Here is a 21,605-nt window from a genome sequence, read left to right as displayed (position 1 = left end):
ATTTGGGAATCCGGGGAATGGAATGGTCTTCCTCTATTAATTGTCTCTTGCATAGCAGACGGTGTTCGGGAGTAGCTGTGCTAGCCTTCGAAGCCTTTTGAAATAATGTTTCGACAAAGTATTCGGCGCTTTGGCACCACTGCGCTCCGCGCAGCAGAAGGATCGACCGCCTATAGCGTCCGAGTGTCGCAAGCTCAGGGCTACGTTAACGGTCTTACAGAAGGTACGCTAAGAAGAGGAAAATAAGAATTAGCTACGCGAACAACGGCTTCTGACAGGTTGTCATTAAGCAATTGGAAACACACCACTTATCCGATTGAAGCGTCTTTCCGAAGAGACCGGCTGCAACATCCTCGGTAAAGCCGAGTTCCAGAACCCCGGAGGCAGTGTCAAGGACCGTGCAGCATTGTTCGTCGTCAAGGATGCCGAGGAGAAGGGGCTTTTGAAGCCTGGCGGTACGGTGGTTGAGGGAACAGCTGGTAACACTGGAATTGGGTTGGCGCACGTGTGTCGGTCAAAGGGTTACAAGCTTGTCATCTACATGCCCAACACGCAGTCCCAGGGTAAGATCGACCTACTGCGGCTGTTGGGTGCTGAGGTCTATCCTGTACCGGCCGTCGCCTTCGACAACCCACAGAACTACAACCACCAGGCTAGGAGACATGCCGAATCCCTTGATAACGCAGTATGGACGAACCAGTTCGACAACACTGCCAATCGCCAGGCTCACATCGAGATGACCGGACCGGAAATCTGGGCCCAGACTGATGGACAGGTCGATGCTTTCACCTGTGCTACTGGAACGGGAGGAACATTGGCCGGAATTACCCGTTATCTGAAGACCGCTTCCGACGGCCGGGTAAAGTGCTTCCTTGCCGACCCTCCAGGTAGCGTCCTGCACAGCTACATCCAGAGCGGCGGCAACTTGATCGAGCGCTCGGGAAGCAGCATCACGGAGGGTATTGGCCAGGGCCGCGTCACGGACAACCTTCAGCCCGACATTGATCTTTTGGATGGGTCGCTGAACATCAGTGATGAGAAATCGATCGAGATGGTCTACCGCTGCCTCGATGAGGAAGGCCTCTATCTTGGAGCTAGCTCTGCGCTCAACGTTGTTGCTGCCAAGGAAGTTGCCGAGAAACTCGGTAAGGGTAAGACTATCGTCACCATTCTGTGTGATGGCGCCTACCGCTACGCCGACCGTCTGTTCTCAAACACCTGGCTACAGAGCAAGGGCCTGAGAACTGCTATTCCTAAGCACTTGGAGAAGTACATCGTGCTTCCCTGATTGGTTATGTATGTATAATGTTGTATAGACCAGTGTCAATATTATGATATCTGTGAAGCATGCCCAGTTACAATCATGAGAAAATTTTAGATATGCTTGAATGATCATTGAACGCCATTGCCAACACCTATGCCCGATAACTCATTTGCTAAACAACGGTAAGATCACTTGCCCTTCCATACCCATTATACCCCACACCCCTCAGATTCCACTGCGAATGCGCCTGCTGCACATTCCCACCCCTATCAACGCGCGACTTAGAATCTCCTTTCTTGTCCCTCTTTCAACACTGACCCTCGCCCTCCACAAAACCCAACACCATTTCCTCTCAGTGGACGAACCCTCAATCTCAGCATCCACCCATGTCTCCCCTCCATCAGCAGAAACCTGCACACCCGTAACCGGGCCATCGGCGCCATGCGGCACCGCATAACCCTTCACCTCAACAGTACCCGAGTCCGAAAGATGAACCGTTTCCCCATGTTCTGGCACCCCCACCACCGAGTTAACCGGCATATCACACATAGCAGGCATGCGACCCCAATAGGGCTCCGCGGAAGCACTATCGACCGCATCCGGCGGCAGGATCTTGTAATCATGCTGCTGGTAGAAATTGGACGATTCATGGTCTTGCACGGTGATCCGATCGAGCCACTTGACCCACCTGGCACCCGCAACCCCGGGGAGGACCACTCGGACCGGGTAGCCGTGGTTGGGCGAGAGCGGCGAACCGTTCATCTATCCATCACCCCTCATCAGCCCTATATAAGAACCCCTCCCACAAGAAATACAGTACGTAGCTCACCTCCAAAGCAAGAATAACATCCATATCCTCGTCCAGACATCTCTTCAACTCTACACTACTCCCGAACCAATCGTCATCCTGACATTGTACCTGGTAGCATGAAAACGCAACATATAACCCCCGATTCAGGTCCGGCGTCACCCCAGCCCGGAGTAGAACATCCCTCAATCTCGGACCCTTCCATTGACAGTTCATGACAGCTGCATCGCCCCAGTCGATCCCCTGGACTTCCTTCAGCAGTGTGCGCATGGCATGCCGCCGGTTCCCCGCGCATTCTAGAGCGCAGATGACTTCGTGCTGGGGGAACTCGGTTTGGAGTTGATGGATGGATAGGCAGAGTGGGCTGGGGACGGTGCCGTCTATCCGGACGGTGTGGGTATCTGCGGTGAGATGCGGGATGGGGCCATGGTTGCGGTCATAGGAAATGCCTTCTGGGGTGATGAAGCTGAGATATTGTTAGTAGCATGTTGTATCTGATGGCATATGCGGAGAATACCTCGCGACGAGGGTTTTGACGGGTGGTTCCCGGTTTAGGGGGTTTTGGACGGAGTATTCTGTGTGCTTGATTTTGTGAATATGATTATTACTAGGAGGTTGGTGGTGTCAGGACCTACTGTGTGGGTCATTATTTTATTGTTCTGAGTGTTGGTTTTGGTGGAGACCGAGCTTTTTATGGCGGGTTTTATATTCATCCTTTTGACGTCATACTTATCTTACATATGTAGCTACATAAAGTTGAGTTTGAAATATATCTTCTACTTTTTCAGATATATATTGTTTCGGTCCCTGAAGAAGGCCCCAAAGGACCGTTAGGAGTAGCGAGACACGTACAAGTAGTTTTTGGTGAGCACGGTCGCACGAATGCTGTTGTCATTTCTTCTCTTTCGTAGAATTGTACGGTTTTGCTTCCCATGCACTGTACGCTGTGACCATCCGCGATTGATCTACACAACACAAATTCTGTGCCGGGTGTAATGATAGAACGATACAGCAGGCGCAGGAGAAAAAGAAAGGCGCCTGTCCGAATAATTTTAATACTCTTTCTCAATTTACAGCATTCTACACACTCATATCGCTGCTGGGTAGCATAGAGGAATACAGTCTCAAAGATCGAACACTAAATAGACAAAAAGCAAAACTATCTGTGCCATTTTGATGCTATGAAATAATTCTATCTTTGCCCACATTTGTTTCTTAATAGAAACCACTCGCTAGAAGACCAGAACTAACAAAATTCGAGATGTAAAGGAAGCAACAGTCGGAAAGCCACTGATGTGTATCAGGTACGCCGATCCTGAACCGTCATCCATGGCGCTGTATACCCCTATCAAGCCTTGTTGGGGTACCCAGAGGCACGCTGCACGAAGATGAAGGCAGAGGTGAACTCTATTGTGCTGGTTAGAGAAGCATAACAAGGGGGTATTGAGTTCCAGGGGTACTAACCAGTGAAGGAAACCTGCTTGTCAAGAGTAGAGTCGAAGAACTCCTCGAATGCGGCGGCACCTTGTTCACCGTATGCCTGCTTAAGCACGTCCAAGTCGACCAATCCTGTATTGTACGGTTAAGGTCCGATTCAACCAGAGTCGTTGAATGTATAAGATCGCTTACCATCGTTATCGTTGTCCTAGATGCAATGTGTAAGTTAATGGTTTATTATTGTGTATCGAGATGTAATTGACATACCATTGCCTTGAACTCTCCCAGCAGACCCTTAATGGTTTCCAGGGAGTAGGTAACGTCCTTGGAGTAATCAGCACAATAAACGAGGGAGGTTGATGGATATGGTCCTTACTGCGGGGTCGCTGCCTCCCATGACAGTGTCGTAGAGCTTGGTGCTGACCATTTTGGCGAGTGTTAAAGAGTAGGTATGGATGGAAGGGGGGTGGTTTTGGTTGAGTGACTGAAGTCGGAATCTGATTGTTCGAAGTCTGGCTGTTGGAGTGATCTGTGAGCTTGGTTGATGTTTTGGTTTCGAAGCGGCAGACTGGGCCTCTTTATAGATTTGGTTCTACCGCAGAAGACTGAGCTGTGCAGGTTCAAACTCATATGAGACTCACAGTGATGTCCGTTGTAATCGCAGGTCAATTGCTGACAGGTCAGTGGGGGCGAATGGGGCCAAACGGCCGGCGCATCGCCCCATTCTGCAGTCGACGGTCACCTCAGCTCACCCCGCATATCGTTCATGACTGTGCATATTTTCTGACAGACTAAATCATATATGCTGGAGGCTCTCACGTTTATGCCATTCCCGGGGCTATGTGTTGGTCCAGTCTTTGATCGTAAGTGACCTTGATGAACCACCATAGCCTGACCAGTAAGGGCTTGGAAGACCCGTCGCACGTCGAACCGTGTCTCACATGACGTCCAGAGACATGAATTAGATTCTATCACCTGTATAATGCAACTAGTTGAGATCTGTCTTGTAATACCTTCTTGAAGAAACAGTTCTCGGGGCATAAGCTTATGCTTGTGGGGGCGGCGGGAATAACCTAAAATCTGACAATCTGACACCGACTTGGCATCTGTCGCCCCCACAGCGTACATACAGTGGCAGAAACCTCCTAAATTCAGCTATTCTAGTATTTAGTATACCAGCCCCAGCTACTATTTATAGTAAAGATGGTAGCTGCTAGAATGGGCGCGGGCTAAACCGTTAACTGGTGTTCCAATTATTGAATACATCCCATTGTACCAGGACAAGCATGGAATGACGAAAAGGGGTCAAGGGACGCTCAGCCGTGTTGTCCGGGGGGCCAAGATTGAGCAACACTTAGGATGTCTAGTTCGCAATAGTACATTATAGAAAAGATAGTTTGATCTTATTTCAAATCTATTCATCAAACGATACCACGGCTAAACTGATTCATAAAGAGAGACGATGTTATCATAAAACGGAAGACTAGGTGAACCATCCTCGAGGTAATCAACAGGCGTCAAGGTCTGGACCCAGGGGAGGAGAAGCTGGCGAAGCTTGGACAAAACTTGCTTCTTTACACCCTGCTTTTGGGATTTAGTCCATCTGTAAAGCAAGATGCAGTTGCCATGCATGTTGAACGCTTCAATAACTCTAGCCGGTGCTGTTGGTATACGGTCTTGGAGCTCCGAGAGTTGAAACCCATATATTTGCTCGAAACTCTCTCGGCATTTCTCTGCAAGGGAAGTGTTCCTCTCTCCCTTAATAAAGAAGTAGTCTTCTCGGATGTTCCCACCATGGGCGGCCTCATTTCGTTGTTTGTTTGAAGACAGCCCCCCGCATAAAACAGATTTTCGGATTTCACGGTATGGGGCAACTCTTTCCATCAAGTCATCAATGGCTCTCTGTTGGGCATCGTTTTGCTCCTGCAAGCCATCGATGGCTTTCTGATGTACCTCCAAGTCGTCTCTAATTTGTTGGAGAAGATCGTGCCCGGATGGGTTCACAATGGTCTTTGTTGACTCATTCATGGTGACAGGAACGTGGGTGAACAGTTCCGCTTCCAAAGCAGTTGTGGTTTCCCCAATGAGGCTTTTTTGTAAATCACCCCAGTGAACGGCTGGTTAGTCAGAATGAGATGAAGCTCATTTATAAGGACTGGTTAGGCAACTTACTGCCGTGACTTCCCGCTCAGCCCTCTCCGAGCCCTTGGTAACTGTTGTTGACATTTTGGATGGCACCCTGACTGACTACAGCAGAGAGTTAAGATCAGAGAGATAATGAAGGAAGAAGAAGAAGAGATGTGTAAGAGTGACGAAGAAGAAGAGGCAATGGAGGGGGAGAAAAGAGGAGAAAAGCGAAAGGGGGGTGTTTTATGAATTCTCAATACAAACGGAAGGACCATACTAACCATCCCATTCAGGAGCTGTATGGAATTTGGAAGACAGTCATTATGTTTCAGTTCAGGCAAACAGTGACTGTCCAGCTTTCAATCGGCTATATTCACTTCACATAACAGATATGTTCCAGAACCCTCCACATCCACCTGTTTCTTTTCAACTCCCTTCTACCCTGCCTTCAATCTCCCTGCATTCTCCCTGGATCTTCTGGTAGGTGTACCTGGAACAGTCCAATGTCCGTGCATTAAAACGCTCATGGACCCAGCTTCAAAAGTTTTATCTCCAAGAGGCGTCAGTCGTGCTTTGTACAGCATCTGCCGCTGACCGAATCTCATTGTGGGGATTTCTGCCTGAGATCTTAATCATAGAAGAGGCATCACAGAACAATGAATCTGTGTGTCCAATTCCCATGATTTGTTATTATTGTACACTAAACAAAATCGCGCTTAGTGGAGACGATGCGCAATTGCCCCCAGTAGTCACGTCCAGAGGCCGCAACAAATTCCTTGCATCAGAGAAGTAATCACTTTTTGAAAGATTTATCCGGTCTGGACTACCAGACATCATGCTTCGCACTCAGTACCGTATGCATCCTGATATCTCAGAGTTTGTGAACACCGAGTTCTACTCCGGTCGGCTGATCAATGATCAATCGACAACAAATGGTGGAAACTCGAACTTTTTCGGAGATATCATGGCTGAAACTTTTGAATGTGCCAAAGGAGTGGTATATTTTCTATCAGTTGAAAAGACGACTGGTTGGAAACAGCGAGAAAGAACCAGCTATTTTAACCCTGAATATATTGTTGCGATCGCCTACTCCAACACTATGGGAGCCGCGGTCGCCTTATCATGCAGCAAGGAAGTAGTCAAAAGCTCTGTGATAAATTTGACATCCCAAATGCAGACCAGCATGAGTGTGTTAGTCAGGCCATTTGAGACAGATTTATGTGGTTAGGACTTGCCATGGGCCTGTTTGTCTGCAGAATATGGGAAATAGGCACCAACCACACTTGTTTTTAATCCATCATAGCTCGTATCCTGACCAATTGTGGTATTATTGCCAGAGCTTAGAGAATAGGATAAACATCCCCTACCAAGAAGAGGGATAATAACAGAACTGTTGGCTCAACTGTTGCCAGTCGCTGAACCAGAGGAGCCAGCCCTAAATATCAGTCACGGGGATCAACCAGCTCTTACGAAGAGAACAAGTATTTATTTTAAGAAAACGCTACAGAACGCACGAGTGTGTCTAATCCCAGCAATAGCATTATTTGAAGCTCCTTGTCCAGTGTGTTTTTATACCTATGTTTTGTCCTTCGGATCCAAACCACTGAAATATGGGACGGTGTCTTGGCGTGAGGACCTTGAGGGTGAGGACCTTGGGGGACAGACTCTGCCCAATTGGCGGACCTCCAGATTAAATCGGTGGGGGGTTCCTGGATCTTAACTTTATCTGAACGTCCCAGATCGCCTTCTCAGCCCTATCTGGATCTATATCTGATTCAATCCTACTGTACTTGGTCTGATCCCGTTCCCTGTACTACAGAATAGCCATTCTATCGGTCTCTCACCCATCGGTCGTCGCGTCGGGCCCAAAGAGGATAGCGCAGATTACCTAATTCCCTCCCAGCTGCACCGCTGACTAGGCAAAACATAGCATAACTTTTTATGACACACTGATCCGGCAAATTAAACGAAGCCTTTCAAACATTTCGTCGACCGCGTACAAGTGGTCACAGGTGTACTTTGCATTCTGCTCCTGTGGAGAGATTCGGGTCGATTGAACAAGAGTTACATTGACACCCGAAGCCTAGCACAGGCAAATATCACGCACTACTATTGATCACGTCCTCCAGAATCCTTTCTAAGCTTGCTGTCCGGAGACATCCAATATCTCTCAAATGTATATAGGAAGTAGAGAGCTCATCAGCAAGCATTGATTCATACAATTGAACATCAGTTATACCCAAGTGTCCGTGGCAATTTGAGTTCAGTGACGCTTCTGCTCTGACACATATTCGCTCAAAGTTGCTTGGCAAAACCTGACAAGTCAATAACACCCGTGGATCTTCGCGGAGAATCCACTAGAATCGCTCTTTGAAAGTGGGCTGAGGACAATCCCGGTCCCAGTCCGATTAATATTGGGCAGTCGAACACGGGAGAATTTTCCCGTGAGGCTTTAAAATGCTTGATCGAGCCCGTTTCCCCTTCACTCTTTCCCATCTATTGAGTCTTCCACTTCAGTCTCAATTGTTCTAAGCTGCGGGTATATCTCTCATTATGGTCTTTCACTTGACGCAGCTACAGCGTCTCTCGCTTGTGATCGGTATCTCACTTTGTTTCTTCATTGCTGAAATTTCAGGTATCTTTTCCCTCCTGAATCTTGAATGCCTTCCTCACTTGCCGTAACTAGTTGGATTTTACACGAAATCTCTCGCCCTGGTGGCTGACGCATTCCATTATGTTCGTCGGAAGGGCCTTCCTGTCGGGGAGTGATGTCTGTGCTAATATCTGCAGCTCAATGATATCATCGGGTTCATCGTGGCATTTGCTGCTGTGAAGGTATGACGTCTAGCAGTTTCCACAATGCAGATCCCCTAATACAAGATAGATATCATCGAAGAAGGAGTCACCAAAAGACCTATCCTTTGGCTGGCAGCGAGCTCGCCTCCTGGGGGCGTTTTTCAACGGTGTTTTTCTTCTCGCCCTCGGTGTCAGTATCTTCCTACAGTCCATCGAGCGCTTTATCAGCCCACAAGGTATGCAATAACTATTTGTAAATCCCAGAGCAAGCTAACAGATAGCTCAGAGGTTGAGCGTCCAAAGCTGGTCCTTATTATCGGCTGTGTTGGGCTTGCGCTGAATATACTGAGCGCGTCTTTCCTTCACGGTTCGTTCACCTCAACTTCCCCATCTGCACAGAGACTAACTGACGGTGTTCCGTTCACTCAGAACACAGCCATTCCCATGATACAATCCCCGGCGGAAGTCTAGATGCAAGCGCCGAGAGCGGGATAAACGAGGTAACGGGTCTTGCCAATCGTGAAAGATGAGAAGAGTGCTGAAGAACCATCACAGGCTTACGCCTTCCATACCGGCCATAGACATAATAACCTCCAAGCCCAAAAGAAGGGATACGATCTCGGGTTGCTCGGTGTTTTCATCCATGTCCTTGGCGATGCCTTCAATAACATCGGGGTCATTATTTCTGCCTTGATTATCTGGCTCACCAGTTCTGCCTCCCGGTACTATGCAGACCCGGCCATTAGTATGGCGATCGCCTTCATGATCATGGGAACATCTGTCCCCCTCGGTTTGTGCTACCCATTTTAGGTCACGTGTACGCTTGCGCGGGCTAACCTTTCATTCAGTGAGGAATTCCGGACTTATTCTGCTGGACAGTGTTCCAAAGGGAATCGATCTGAACGATGTCAAACATGACCTTGAACTGGTACGTTTCCACCCTGAAACATCCCCTACCACCCTGTGTTCCATGCTTAGACCTTCTGACCTTGCCATAACTTGTCAGTTACCCGAGGTTTCATCCGTCCACGAGCTGCACGCCTGGCGCCTGAACCAGGAAAAGGCTCTGGCTTCCGTACACGTCGGCCTGCCCGATATTCGCATCTCAGAGTTCGTGAAACTTGCCAAGACCATGAACGAGTGCTTCCACAGCTATGGTATCCATTCGGCGATTGTGCAACCGGAACTTATCCAGACGGTGGAGGACACCACCAAGAGGGCTGAAGGGAAATCCGATTCCTGTCAAATTACCTGCGGCTCTTCCTGTGAACTGCTTACCTGCTGTGGCTAAGGATGGGCTTCGGCAATTGCAACGGCTCTCTAAGCTATAGGGAATCTGTTCAACCCTTGTGGAGTTGGGAGATGTGAATCTAATTTACGTAATACACTTCCGAACTCAGTAGGAGAGCCAGTGTTCGTTTCTCGTGGAGCTGCTCTGATGGGTGAGGTGGAATATGGTAGATCTAGAATTGTAAATCGCGTTTGGCACTATTTCCATATAGCAAATATCTGTTCATGTATGTTCACTTTTGATTATGGTCTTGTAGGTGACATATACAAAATGGAATTCAAGCAATGCCCAGTGAGCCCTCTTTGTATCTATTGAGGAATACTGGACTCGTATATTGCTCCAACACGGGAGAGCTCCTGGCAGCCCACGTAAATACCAACTAGCTTTGACTGGCTTGGGGGGGTGAAAATACCCTGTCACGTGCTAAGAGTCGCTCATGGCTTTCTACAGATATCCCATCTTTACACCATGTATCTCGCCAGTCACATCCCACTGCATTGCCTGCATCATCTGGTAACACGGTAGAAAGACTAAGCTTCTTATACCTAGGATGGTTATCCTGTTCAAACTCAAACTCAATTTCGATAAGGTCGTGCTCTGCAACCCCGACCGAGAAACCAACCAACCGAGTATTTTCCGCAAATTGAATTGTTTGACGCATGTCCGTATTGAAATCACCTATTTTGGCACTTGTACCGGATGGATAGACGAAAGCAAGTCCGATAATAGCCCGGCCTCGAATGTAAGCCTCGGCTGTCGTTATAGTCTCTATGTAGCCGTCGTTATTCTCCTTTTCGAAGTACAGTTTTCGTACCAAGTCAGTCAAAGGGTGGTTCTGGTTTGGGGACCAGTATGTGAGCTTTTTGACTTCTGTTCGTAGAAATGGATGCTCGGACGCGATCAGAGGATACATTCAGTATCCATGATATAGCAGTTAGTTTTTTATCAGAGTTGTTGCTTTGGTACTGATGGTGCATCTTTGTGGGCGGAAGGGAGTCAAAAGTCCGGAGAGCGGAATGTCACACTGCGAGAACAACTCGTCTCAATATGTCTGACCGTGACCTGGCCCAATTCCAGCCCCGGGCATTCAGTAGAGAAACCTACTGGAGTGAGCCAGATAGTCAATGATCGGACTTCTTCAGCTGAGGAGAGTTCGAAGCCTTCATCAAGCTCATTCATCCATTGTCCTACTACATTTGGAGTTGGATGGCTATAGTAGTCGATCTTTAGACCGGATATGCGACTAGGGCATCTGGATCGGCCGCAGAGGCCCGTAGATGCCTGAATTCTCCGGACATTCTTTAGTGACGCATAGGTCTGATAGTTGCCCGCATTCGCGGCCATCTATAAAACGAGAGAACTTTTGGTCATAGCGAACCTGATCATCGGGTATTTGATGGCATTCGCGATCCAGAATAGCAGGAGCCATCTGTTGTTCATCACATTGTTGGGACTGGATACCGACTCGGATAAACCGCGTTCGGCTCAAATGCCGTTCAGATCTGGGTATGCCACCGCGGCATAGTGACTCAAGACCAATAAATCCCGTAATGGTGTTTCCTGACGGCAGAATGGGTACTGGGTTGACAGTAGCGTGCAGTCGGTAGTGAAGAGGGGCAAAAGTGGCAGTTCTTCCATAGTTTGTTGAAACCTGAATCAGAGTTAACACCTAACAGCAAGGAGTCTGGAATGGGTAGAAGGAACCTCTATGCCATCTAGGCCACTGGCAGGGTGGCATCCGCGATTGGCTTCTAAAATATAGATTCGATTGATACGCTCTCCCTGGGAGCCAGCGACAAAAAAGGAGATACTGCAGCCACTGTTGGAGCCAAAAAGTACAGACTTTCCATCAGAATGGAATACTTCTATCCCCATGAGTGGATAAGGACCAGAAGCCATGTAGAAGGTAAGCCTGGTCAAAGAGGCGAGAAGCAACGCTCTTGTGCCACCAAAGTCGATATTAATTAGTGGTTCAAAAGGCCTGGAAGGCTGGGAGGGTAGGAGAGGGCTAATTTTCAAATTATCGTGTGGTGGAGGATGCGGTGTCCACAAATGCGACAGTAAACAAGATGAAACAGTTATTCCCTCAGAAGGAAGCTCGACGGAAGCTCCAGGCTGGTCTGTTAATTTGCCTAGGCTGATTGATACGATCTTGAAGTGATCTAGACCTACTAGCAGGTAACACCAATTTATCCCACCAGGAATGTTAAGTGTACCATAAGCGATGCCTGGGCCATTGCTATGACCAACCCATTCCGATGTATCTGAATTTCGGAATATAAGCTTGATGACCTTCAGCCCTTCCGCGCAAAGCGCCACACCAATAGCTCTGATGTCGGATGCACAGTGGAAGAGATGAGGTCATATAGAACATTTAACTTATATGCCTCTGTATTTATAAGTACCATCTCGCTACTGTATCGCACTATAAGATATCCATAGCAAGTTCTAATCACGAAGTATACACATAATATCTCCCTTTCTACATTACCTCTGTTCACTTCTATCCAATTGTTGTAATAAATCCCCAAACTCTGGATAATCCTCAAGCCGCCGACGCTTATGCTGCGTTCGCCCATTATCCTCGATCTTTGGCTTACGCTCGTAAAGATGGCGGTATATATGCATGGCCATGGCTTCCTCCGGCTCGATACGCGTGGTATATTTCTCAGCTTGAAAAGGGATGGGACAGCCACTATCACTGTTCTGATAAATACGCCCTATCTTCGCTCCAAAGGAGGCGAATTGATCTAATTGATCATCTGAGAGTTTGAAAATCCGGTATCCGTCGTCGGGATGGATGAATGCATCACGGCACTAGGTGACTTTAGTAAATTTAGCCGCAATGGAAACCGCAGGAAAGGAGAAAGGGCCTACTTCGTCGTCTATCTCGCCTCGATCGAACAACACGGTCCCTCCAAAGACCTGTTTTTCGGCCCAGTATCCAACCACGTCAGAGACCTTTAACGGATACTGATCGTGATCGAGGTAATCTGAATGATAAAACCAGGTTGATTCGCGGGGATGCGGTACACGGTTACGACTTGGCCAGGCGTCGGGGTCTGATTCGAAAGATTGGAAGAGATGGGCAACCATGTTATGGAACGAGATGGCTACCATCTCTAGCAGTCGGAGTTTGAAGTCTCTTGATCCTATTGAGGTATCTTGATATGCTTGTACAACCTATACACGGCTTAGTTCTGGAGGATAAGACGGGTAAAGCGACCAACATCGGCAGAAACTTCAAGACTGTCAAGTTTGAAACTGTCCTGGATAGCTTTGACAATCTTGATTGATTCATCAGAAGGGTCATCCTTTCTTTTTAGACCAGCCTTCACAAATTCCCAACCGTTGGAGTCAGTGCGGGTAGGTATCCCATCAACGACTTGTGCAAGAGCTTGCTGTGTAGGCTCGCTCGATACAACATTGTGTAGTGTCTGGGTAAATGTTTCAAGGTGTTCGGGAGTCAAGTCATTGATAGAAATTTTGTTTATGCTCGACATGGCTTTGGTGAGATTCTCTAGATCGCTTTGAAGTTGTTGTGTGAGGGTGAAAGTGTCTTGGAATAATCGTAATTTGGCCTTGAGAATTCGTGGCAGGGAGATACTATATCAGTCTAGAGTATGTAGCGTCAACATTAACTCCTAAAAACCAGTCAATCAAAGTATAATATGGCTTAGATGGCACATTGTGGTCTGGCCTTGTTCTTCGGCTTCAAGTTGGCGGGGGCTGAAACACTAACCCGATGCACGTCGATTTCCAACTGTGATCGTAGCCTATCAATGCAGGACTCAGAAACGTGCGACTAAGCTAGGAGTTATTTTACTCCCCAAGCGCTTATGCTTTGGGTTGCAACAGGCGCCTAATGCGTCGTAATAGCTCATCTGGATACAGGAATCAGCTGTGAAATCTATTGTCGTTAAGACGACTAATGCATGGTATACGCGCCGTGGTTACTTCATAGTATGGCATATTGAATCTATTAAACATTCAACTATAAGAAAAGAGATGCGAAGTCAAATGTCTTGGCGCGTCGCGGGGCAACGACGCTCCACCATTTGATAAAAAAACATTCATACGCATCCAAACATCTAACTTGTCTACTACCCAGGCTACCCCCTCTTCAAATTCAAACCTTTTAGTAGGAAACATGTCTGAGACAGCCGAGCACCTCGAGCGACGCACAGTTCGCTTGCAGCTAGAGGAAACAATTAACGCCTTGCAAGCCCATGAACTCGATGTATCAGAGGCGAAGACGTTGATCTGGAGGTATAAGACGTAAGCACTGGGCTAGGACAACTTTCCATCTAAACGCCCATGTACTCCGTACCCCATAGAGTGATATAAACCCCACATAGCTCTCTTTAATTGGCCGGTTCGTATTCCAGGTACGATCGGATTCGGGCCCTAATCGATCAAGAAATATCATGAACATGGCCTCACCTGTCCGACCAAATCAATCCAATCTACAGCCTTTCGACCCCAAAAACAGATGTTGTTATCCAATCCCACACCTGCCGGTATACCCGATGAATCACATCATCCAGCCTCAATTCCCAGATCTATTCATACAACCATGAATATAAAAACCCCAACCTTCCTACATCACCTTCCCATTCACCAACAGCCACCCTTATAATCACCCTCACAATCCACCTTTAGACCAACCATGTCCCAACCCAAACAACCCCCAACCCTCCTTTTATGCCCAGGCTCCTGGCACACCCCAACAAGCCTCACCCACCTCCAAACCGCCCTGCAGAGAGCCGGCTACCCAGCCCAAACAATCGCCCACCCCACCAATGGCGCCGACCCGCCCACCAAAACCCTCACCGACGACACCACCAACCTCCGCCAGACCCTCTCCCGCCTCATCGACCAAGAAGGCAAAGACGTCGTGCTAATCGCCCATTCCTACGGCGGCCTTGTGATCTCCAATGCAGCCGAAGGATTCGGGAGGCAAGAACGTGCCGAACAGGGTCTGCAGGGGGGCATTGTACTCCTGATTTATATGACTGCGTTTCTGGTACCCCGGGGGGAGAGCCTTTTTGGGGTATTGGGGGAGTATAGACCTGCGAATATGGTTTTGGAGGTGGGTTCTGGTTCTCCTTTTCTAGTTTCTGTTTTCTCTTGGTGTTGGTTTTTCGTTTGTTTGTATTGTCGTTGGTTTCGTTTGGTATGGTGGTTAATGCGATATTCGATATAGGGTTCGTATTGCCGGGCAACCTCCGCGAAAGAATCTTTCTACCATGACCTCTCGCCCGACATGCTGGTGGAAGCGGAGGCGCAGCTGACGCATAGCTGTATTGGGGCGTATACTGAGAGTGTCAATTACGAGCTGGCGGATATCCCGTGTGCTTATATTTTCTGTGAGGAGGATCGGGCGCTGGGGCTTCCGGTGCAGGAGATGTTGGTTGACATGATGAGGAGCAGTGCGCCTTTTCCAGTCCGGACGGGGCGGTTGAGGGCGTCGCATTCGCCGTTTTATAGTATGCCCATGGAGACGGCGGAGGTTATTGTGGGGTTTATTAGAGAGGTGGAGGGGGTTTAGGAGTTGATCTTGTTTTTTGTTTTTGGGTGGTGTAATATGTGGTTTGGATTGACTACCATGTGTGTGGTGTGTTTAGGTGATGATTTGTGTTTACGTATGCATTGTTTGTGCTTGGTTAAAGATAGGTTTATGTTTGTATTCTTGTTCGTTCAAGGGTATCAACTTAAACAGTCAATGCATGTCTCAAGTACATGGATTCAGAATACCGGACCACGGTCAGCCACTAAATGCTGGTCAGCTTAACTGTCACTAGCAAACAGGATCAGTCGGTCAGCAAAAACAACTGAGGATATCATCGGAACAAATCCAGGAAATCTTGGTATAAATCAGAAATAAAAGCTCCGAGATGCAGTCAACTACAGAAATCAACCCAACGCCATCCGCAAATGAGCATCCAATGCGGGGACAAATGGTGCAAGTCATCATCATAACAAATAAAGAGGCTACAAATCACGGAGCAGGCTACCCTCGGCAAAAGGGTTCTCGGGAGACATGTCCAGCATCGGCTTCGAAGCGTTCCGGTCGCCAGTGGCTACTCCATGGCCTTTTGGCTGCCCAGGCACAGCCGCGACCTGCGCAGAACGAGCTAAAAGGCTGTTTGGTATGAACGGTTCCTCGCGAGGTTGCGAAGGGTCCACAGGAGTTGCCGGAGACGTAGGCGCAGTGCGTGAGTACTGATGGCGCTGCTGGCTACTGGCGCTGCGGTTGGTATTGGAGCGGTTTCGAGTCCGAGCGTCTGTGGTGGGCGACGGCAGCTCCGGTCGTCTCCAGGTCGTCGCGGGTGGAATGACAATCCCACCAGGGACCTCCGGTCCCGTCGCAGCTGCCACAAGTGGCTTTCCAGCTTCAACCGTAACTCCTCGACCTTTACGAGTGTGCTGCGGAGGCTCTTGGTAGACAGGAGTCAGATCGACAAGCGGCTTGGTCTTCACGGACTGCGACCGTTTGACAATGGCACTGGGGTCCGGCGCCTGCGCGACGTCATTGTATTCGAGCGGCTATTTGGTTGGGTATTAGCGCGAGTACCCTGGCCAGCAAATTGACGACGCGTATCCACAGCACCGATGAGGCCATTGGTGAATGGTTCTTCCGCGGCCTTTTTCTCCTTTTCTTCCCTCTCCTTCATCGCACGGTGGCGTTGACTATAGGTTCGACCCAGCAGACCACCGGAGGCGAAAGGGGACTCATCCGATGACTGCGCAGCGGACAAGTCACTTTCATCGGAGAACATCTTTGGAAACGATGAGGGAGGCGGCGCGTGCTCTCGTGTGCTCTTCTTCCGGGAGAACAGTTCCTTAGTCTTGGACGCCTTTGCACGATCGATCGGCGAGTCGCTATTCTCCGCACCAGAGTTGAGAGGGGAATCCAAGTTGAGCAAAGGTTTGAAGGGCTTCTTGTGACCAGGTAAGGCATCGCTTGCGTCTACGGGGGAATCGACCTGGTCCGCCGGGAGGCCTGCGCCGAGTTTTGTCACCAGATACCAACTGCGCCAGGATTGCACCGCTCGGTACCATGTATCGGCAACTGCTTTATCATTGGTGGAAAAGAAATGAGCAAAATTCTCCGTCGTCAGGAACATGCTAGATTTCTGCTGGCTTTTGATCGCCTGGCAGATCTTCTTTGGCGGTTTCACATTGTTCGAGAGGTAACTGGACGTGGGCGAATAGATGTCAAAGTCAGACAGATGGCACACGTTCATTGAATCCTGGCCTTGCTCTTTCTTAGACAAAGTGATCTGTCCGTCCGCCCGCAAGGTAACGTAGCGCTTGTCCCATTTGCGCGGACGCTGGGAGTAATACATGTGCAGCGTCACTTCCGTGGGTTGTTCACTCGGAGCGTGTCGCGAGTCCAATAAAGAGAGCGCGTCGAGACTGGCCGCGGGTACAATGATCAACGAGTTCTCCTGATCATGGGCCCATGAGTTCATGACGTCCCGAACGCACTCGTATGTACGCAAGGGCCGCTCCAGTCCGAGTTCCCCAAACGACTCCATCATAATAAACTTGGGTGGGTCAATCTCGCCCGCCAGACAATCTGCGGCTAGGGACAACAGATCATGGGCTGTTGTGGACGGGGTAACCCGAAGATTCAGGGACGTCTTCCTGTACTGGACAACAACCCTTCGCTCACCGGCATTGACTGCGGAGACGGGTGCGTCAATCCCGGGGAAATTATTTCCTACACTGGTATCGATCGCCGTGACCTCCTTGTTCGCTTTGTCTGTCGAGCGCGAAGGCATGGGCATTTCCTTGTTCGAAAGACGTTTCGAGTCCTGGCTAGTACGCCGGCTTGCGAGACCTTCTACATTCCTGCGCGGAGGCCGCTCCTCTGGCCTTTTGACGTCTCTCTCCCGCGTCGTGTGCCTCCGATGTGGAGCCGGTGCTGAGGGCTTCCTATCCTCTCCGGTCAAGCGATTCATCGCATCCTGTCGATGTTTTTGACGCACTTCCTCGTCTTCCTCGCTGTCGGTCAGGAATGGGTTCACCGCAGTTTCTTGAACGTTGAACGCCCTCCGTCGGTTCTCAGCTCTTGCCGACGTCGCATTGTACGATGCATCCACTAGGTTGGCATCTTCTGGGCTGCCGCGTGAGGGTTGCTGGACGGCACCACCATTCGCGTTCGCGTGTGGCTTAGCTCGGTGGGCCAGGACACGGTCCCCCGGGACCGGTAGTGGAGGCGCGTTAGACGAAGATTCCGTCGCCGCCCTCTGACGCCGGTAGCGCGACATGCTCCTCTTGATCGCAGGGTTTGTCCCATTCACTGCAGCTCCGCCCTCCTGCAGTCCGGGCAACGATGCGCTAGGGAGAGTTGGAAGAGTCGACACCGGTGGCGGGTGCATTGCGTGTGGCTTTTGCGACGCAGCCTTTCTCACAGAGCGGTAGCGGGAAAATTTCATGGGCGCTGGGCCTTGGCCCGCAGCCACCGCACTTTCCGGCTTTTCCATCGCCATCGCTGTCATTGTAGATGGTTCGCTTCGCGCACAGGTTCTCAGTCCTCGCAACGTCGCAGAGACACGGCAATCATCGCACGTAAGGGTCCGCGCAGCAGTACAAGCGTTATCGGTAATTCACACCGAATGAATTCTTCCACGCAATTAAGGTCCAGAGAGGACGGCCCAAGTACAAACAGAATAAATAAAATGCAAGTAGAAAATAAGTTCAACGGTGTCAGTCTTAGTCCTGCACCACAGGTCAAGGCGGTCTCTCAAGAGAATAAACACAGAGGGATCGACACACCGAGGGGAGGGTCGAGTGAAATAACAATGGGTCTGCTTTTCGTTGAATGCTACCCCCTGAACGTTGCATGTATGTTTCACAAGACGTTTGACCAGCTCATTTCCCTCCAGTCAGTACACACAGTGGATAGTTTTAAGAAAAGGGGGCCGGATGCATTGAAACAAGGAAGACAGAATCTCAATCGGGGCTGGAATGTGCGGAGATATAGTGCAAATCAACAGTGGGGTGGGGGCAAGTAGAGAGTGGAGAGAGAGCGAGAGAGAAGGACGAGACTGTCGTCGAAACCAGAGTAAAAAAGGTTACGATCAGGTGGCAAAGGCGCAGGCACGACGCTGCACGCAGTAAGGAGGTTGGAATTTATTCAGGTACCCTTCGCCCTCGGAATATCTGGAATGTGATCGGAGACCGAGAACGGGAGTGGGGAGAAAAGAGAAGATGAATTGGAACAGGTGAGGAATGCGTACCTTTTTTTGTCTTTTTTTCTGTACTATTTTTATTTTTAAATTTTTTAAAATTAACAACTAATACTGACAGGGCGGATTCAACGATGACAATAAAATCAGGAAATAACGGTCAGTTTTGTGGGTTTGGCGCATCGAAGTCACTGCCGTTGTCCCTTTCGAGTCTAGCGCCGTCCCCAAGTGAGATTTAATCCCACCCAATAGGGCATAGCGCACTGGGGAAGCACCCGCGGTGTCAATTGGTATGGATCGCACTCTAGGGGCTGACACAGAAGAATCGTGAAATTGCGGTTGGATCGGTGAGACTCCCAAGAAACTAGTCCTGCTGCCCTTCCAGGTTTTACACCTTAAAAACGAAAACAATAAAGAAAAAAAAATACAAATCTTTGATTTCTGATGTCATCGTCATTATTCCCATTATGCAATAGACACTTTATGAGACACTTCTCTTTGTATGGTAAATACTTATCGCGCATACCCACTCCGCCGGCATATATCCACCAAGTCCGCTACAACTTGTCTGGAACGTTCTGCCACTTTTCCAGTACGCGATCGCTGCGTCATTCTCTAGTGCCTGTGCCTGGGTACACACACAGGCCTTTCAGTCTCCACAAATAAGTTCCAACTGTGATTCAAAAATGCACATCGCAGCGGCTTATTTCTTGTATGCGCCCAGATGTTTTCGCCTGGTTCTTCGCATTAGCTCCATGCATTACCGACGATCCTAATATCAACTTACCACCACGCGACAAAATCCGTAGTCCGGACATCAATTCCGAGGTCCTTGAGTCCCTGGGTCGATAGATGAGTATCATAGGGCCTTTGTACTCCGCCGGGATCGTTCCCTTGCTTATTCCTGATCATCCTATCCAGGGGTAGTCCGAGTACCTCCGCGAACGTCTCGCAGATCTCATATTTGGTCATACGGTCTTCTGAGCTGAATTGGAGAATATGGGGCTGCTGCGGCAACCGCGTCCGCTCTTTGATATACTTAATGACAATATCGCGACACACGCGCGCAACATCTTCAGTGTTGGTGGGATACCGTTGGGCCCAGTCATCCATCTTCACGCTCGACTCGGGAACCTGAGACTTCCACACCGCATCGATCAGACAATTGACCGCGCTCTCTGAGTTGTTCTCAGAAGGGCCGTACAGGACGGGCACCCGAAGGACGAGGCCGAGTCCAGTCTCCTTGGTCGCCTCCAGGACCGCAAGCTCACCATCCCGCTTCAGCTGGCCATACAGGTTGGGAGGGTTCGTTTCGGCATCAGCTGCATACGGAGCTTCACCTTCCGTGCCGGGAAACACGTAGTCCGTAGAGATGTAAATGAGAAATGCGCCGCGGGACGAGGCTTCTTCTGCAAGGATGCGCGTAGCCTCGACATTCACCCGACGCGCTTTCTCGGGGTCTTGCTCACACAGATCGGGGGAACGATTGGCGGCACCTAAGATGTGCGTGTCAGTCTTCCCCGTGAGATATTTTACGATACTCTTTTAGCTTACAATGGATGATAATCTGAGGTCTGTGGCGCATCATCCATGTTAGCTCTTTGTTTATTATATGTACGTCCCGTGCGGAGCACTTATTCACGAAGAGGGACAACCTCACACCAAATCTTCCCAACAACACTTACTTTACTTCGTCCAAGATCCGCTGAATGTCGTCCTTGTTGTCTAAATCGGCTTTCAGGATGGTAGGTGGGTTGGCTCTCGAGTAGCCTTGACCGACGACAAAGCACCCTGAGTGCTTGAAAGTGTTGAATACTTGCCGGCCGAGCAGGCCGGTAGCACCAGTAACAAGGACGACGCTCGACATATTTTCGGAAGTTGACTCAATAGTGGTCATGACGGAAGGAGGTTTGGCTGGAGGTGTTCAAGAATGTTTTGTGACTCTGCGGGGCACAATAGTAGTGACGTAACCTGAACCGCTTTCCGCTCAGTTTTAGTGGAAACAAAAAAGGACTCGGCTGATGCGATGTATGATGACGATGCAGTTGTTGCTTCCTGTCTTTGAAGCTGGAACTGTTATGTTCTCATGTTTGTGTCGTTTGTACAGTAGGCACTTTCTATCATAAGACGATTTATTTACATCGGGACTGACTCCTTTCCTTATTTGGACCTTGTTGCCCAATGGCGGTTCTTGGCTCCAAATTTGGCTGAGCCGCCTCGAGCGGTGATTCGTTTACAATGCAAAGTACCTTTTTCTTGAATCAACCGGGGTTAAAATACTTCGATGAAACCCTTCCATGGATTAATACGAGGCTGCAATGTACCCAGTAACAAATCCTGTAGGCCACATCCTATAGAGATTTTCATATTGGTAGGGTTCTAAAGTCTGGCCAGAACCTATTATCTTTTCTGTATGGGCTCTTTTCTATTTTTATTTCTGTTCAATTTTTCTTGTCTTCCTTTTCTTTCTATTGTTTTCGGTGCAGTTGGGGAAATCTCTCTGTGATTCAAGCCACATATCTATGGATACTCACATGGCTATTTGCGAACTACCCATAAGAATTGTTTCTACCAGCCCAGTAGATACAAGAAGTACCATCTCCAGGATGTTGGGTCAGTGAATAAAGTATGCTATTCACGAATTTGTATATAATTGGGATTGTAATTCAAAGGGAAAAGTTC

The 21,605-nt window shown here is 49.0% G+C and overlaps 8 protein-coding genes across 8 annotated transcripts; 3 read left to right on the top strand and 5 right to left on the bottom strand.

Annotated features, from left to right (window-relative positions):
- Window positions 1-57: 57 nt before the first annotated feature.
- Window positions 58-1,288, top strand: ANOM_006695 (cysteine synthase A; the record flags this gene model as incomplete). The annotated part of the gene is made up of 2 exons (XM_015551951.1): window positions 58-223; window positions 291-1,288. The coding sequence occupies exons 1-2, from the start codon at window positions 106-108 to the stop codon at window positions 1,286-1,288; spliced, it is 1,116 nt and encodes a 371-aa protein (XP_015405681.1). The 5' UTR covers window positions 58-105.
- A 201-nt stretch (window positions 1,289-1,489) lies between these two features.
- Window positions 1,490-2,719, bottom strand: ANOM_006694 (putative sulfite oxidase; the record flags this gene model as incomplete). Its single annotated transcript, XM_015551950.1, has 4 exons — window positions 1,490-2,026; window positions 2,094-2,538; window positions 2,590-2,654; window positions 2,708-2,719. 4 exons carry the CDS (start codon window positions 2,717-2,719, stop codon window positions 1,490-1,492), a joined length of 1,059 nt encoding a protein of 352 aa, XP_015405680.1.
- A 701-nt stretch (window positions 2,720-3,420) lies between these two features.
- Window positions 3,421-3,936, bottom strand: ANOM_006693 (uncharacterized protein; the record flags this gene model as incomplete). Its single annotated transcript, XM_015551949.1, has 5 exons — window positions 3,421-3,479; window positions 3,537-3,641; window positions 3,702-3,717; window positions 3,777-3,833; window positions 3,886-3,936. 5 exons carry the CDS (start codon window positions 3,934-3,936, stop codon window positions 3,421-3,423), a joined length of 288 nt encoding a protein of 95 aa, XP_015405687.1.
- Window positions 3,937-8,189: 4,253 nt separating this feature from the next.
- ANOM_006692 (cation diffusion facilitator family transporter) lies at window positions 8,190-9,723 on the top strand (the record flags this gene model as incomplete). The annotated part of the gene is made up of 9 exons (XM_015551948.1): window positions 8,190-8,271; window positions 8,323-8,372; window positions 8,427-8,471; window positions 8,521-8,668; window positions 8,719-8,799; window positions 8,862-8,932; window positions 8,988-9,222; window positions 9,281-9,360; window positions 9,439-9,723. 9 exons carry the CDS (start codon window positions 8,190-8,192, stop codon window positions 9,721-9,723), a joined length of 1,077 nt encoding a protein of 358 aa, XP_015405686.1.
- Window positions 9,724-12,210: 2,487 nt separating this feature from the next.
- ANOM_006691 (uncharacterized protein) lies at window positions 12,211-13,226 on the bottom strand (the record flags this gene model as incomplete). Its single annotated transcript, XM_015551947.1, has 3 exons — window positions 12,211-12,540; window positions 12,601-12,906; window positions 12,954-13,226. 3 exons carry the CDS (start codon window positions 13,224-13,226, stop codon window positions 12,211-12,213), a joined length of 909 nt encoding a protein of 302 aa, XP_015405685.1.
- A 1,166-nt stretch (window positions 13,227-14,392) lies between these two features.
- Window positions 14,393-15,274, top strand: ANOM_006690 (alpha/beta hydrolase; the record flags this gene model as incomplete). The annotated part of the gene is made up of 2 exons (XM_015551946.1): window positions 14,393-14,815; window positions 14,930-15,274. The coding sequence occupies 2 exons, from the start codon at window positions 14,393-14,395 to the stop codon at window positions 15,272-15,274; spliced, it is 768 nt and encodes a 255-aa protein (XP_015405684.1).
- A 443-nt stretch (window positions 15,275-15,717) lies between these two features.
- Window positions 15,718-18,233, bottom strand: ANOM_006689 (uncharacterized protein; the record flags this gene model as incomplete). The annotated part of the gene is made up of 2 exons (XM_015551945.1): window positions 15,718-16,272; window positions 16,332-18,233. 2 exons carry the CDS (start codon window positions 18,231-18,233, stop codon window positions 15,718-15,720), a joined length of 2,457 nt encoding a protein of 818 aa, XP_015405672.1.
- Window positions 18,234-19,626: 1,393 nt separating this feature from the next.
- ANOM_006688 (dTDP-4-dehydrorhamnose reductase family protein) lies at window positions 19,627-20,820 on the bottom strand (the record flags this gene model as incomplete). Its single annotated transcript, XM_015551944.1, has 4 exons — window positions 19,627-19,657; window positions 19,711-20,419; window positions 20,478-20,497; window positions 20,609-20,820. The coding sequence occupies 4 exons, from the start codon at window positions 20,818-20,820 to the stop codon at window positions 19,627-19,629; spliced, it is 972 nt and encodes a 323-aa protein (XP_015405673.1).
- Between the last annotated feature and the right edge of the window lie 785 nt (window positions 20,821-21,605).

The sequence above is a fragment of the Aspergillus nomiae genome (genome assembly GCF_001204775.2).
Source record: "Aspergillus nomiae NRRL 13137 chromosome Unknown contig00190, whole genome shotgun sequence".
Classification (NCBI taxonomy): Eukaryota; Fungi; Ascomycota; class Eurotiomycetes; order Eurotiales; family Aspergillaceae; genus Aspergillus; species Aspergillus nomiae.
The sequence above is the reverse complement of the archived record's forward strand: the minus strand, read 5'-3'. Positions and strand labels throughout refer to the sequence as shown.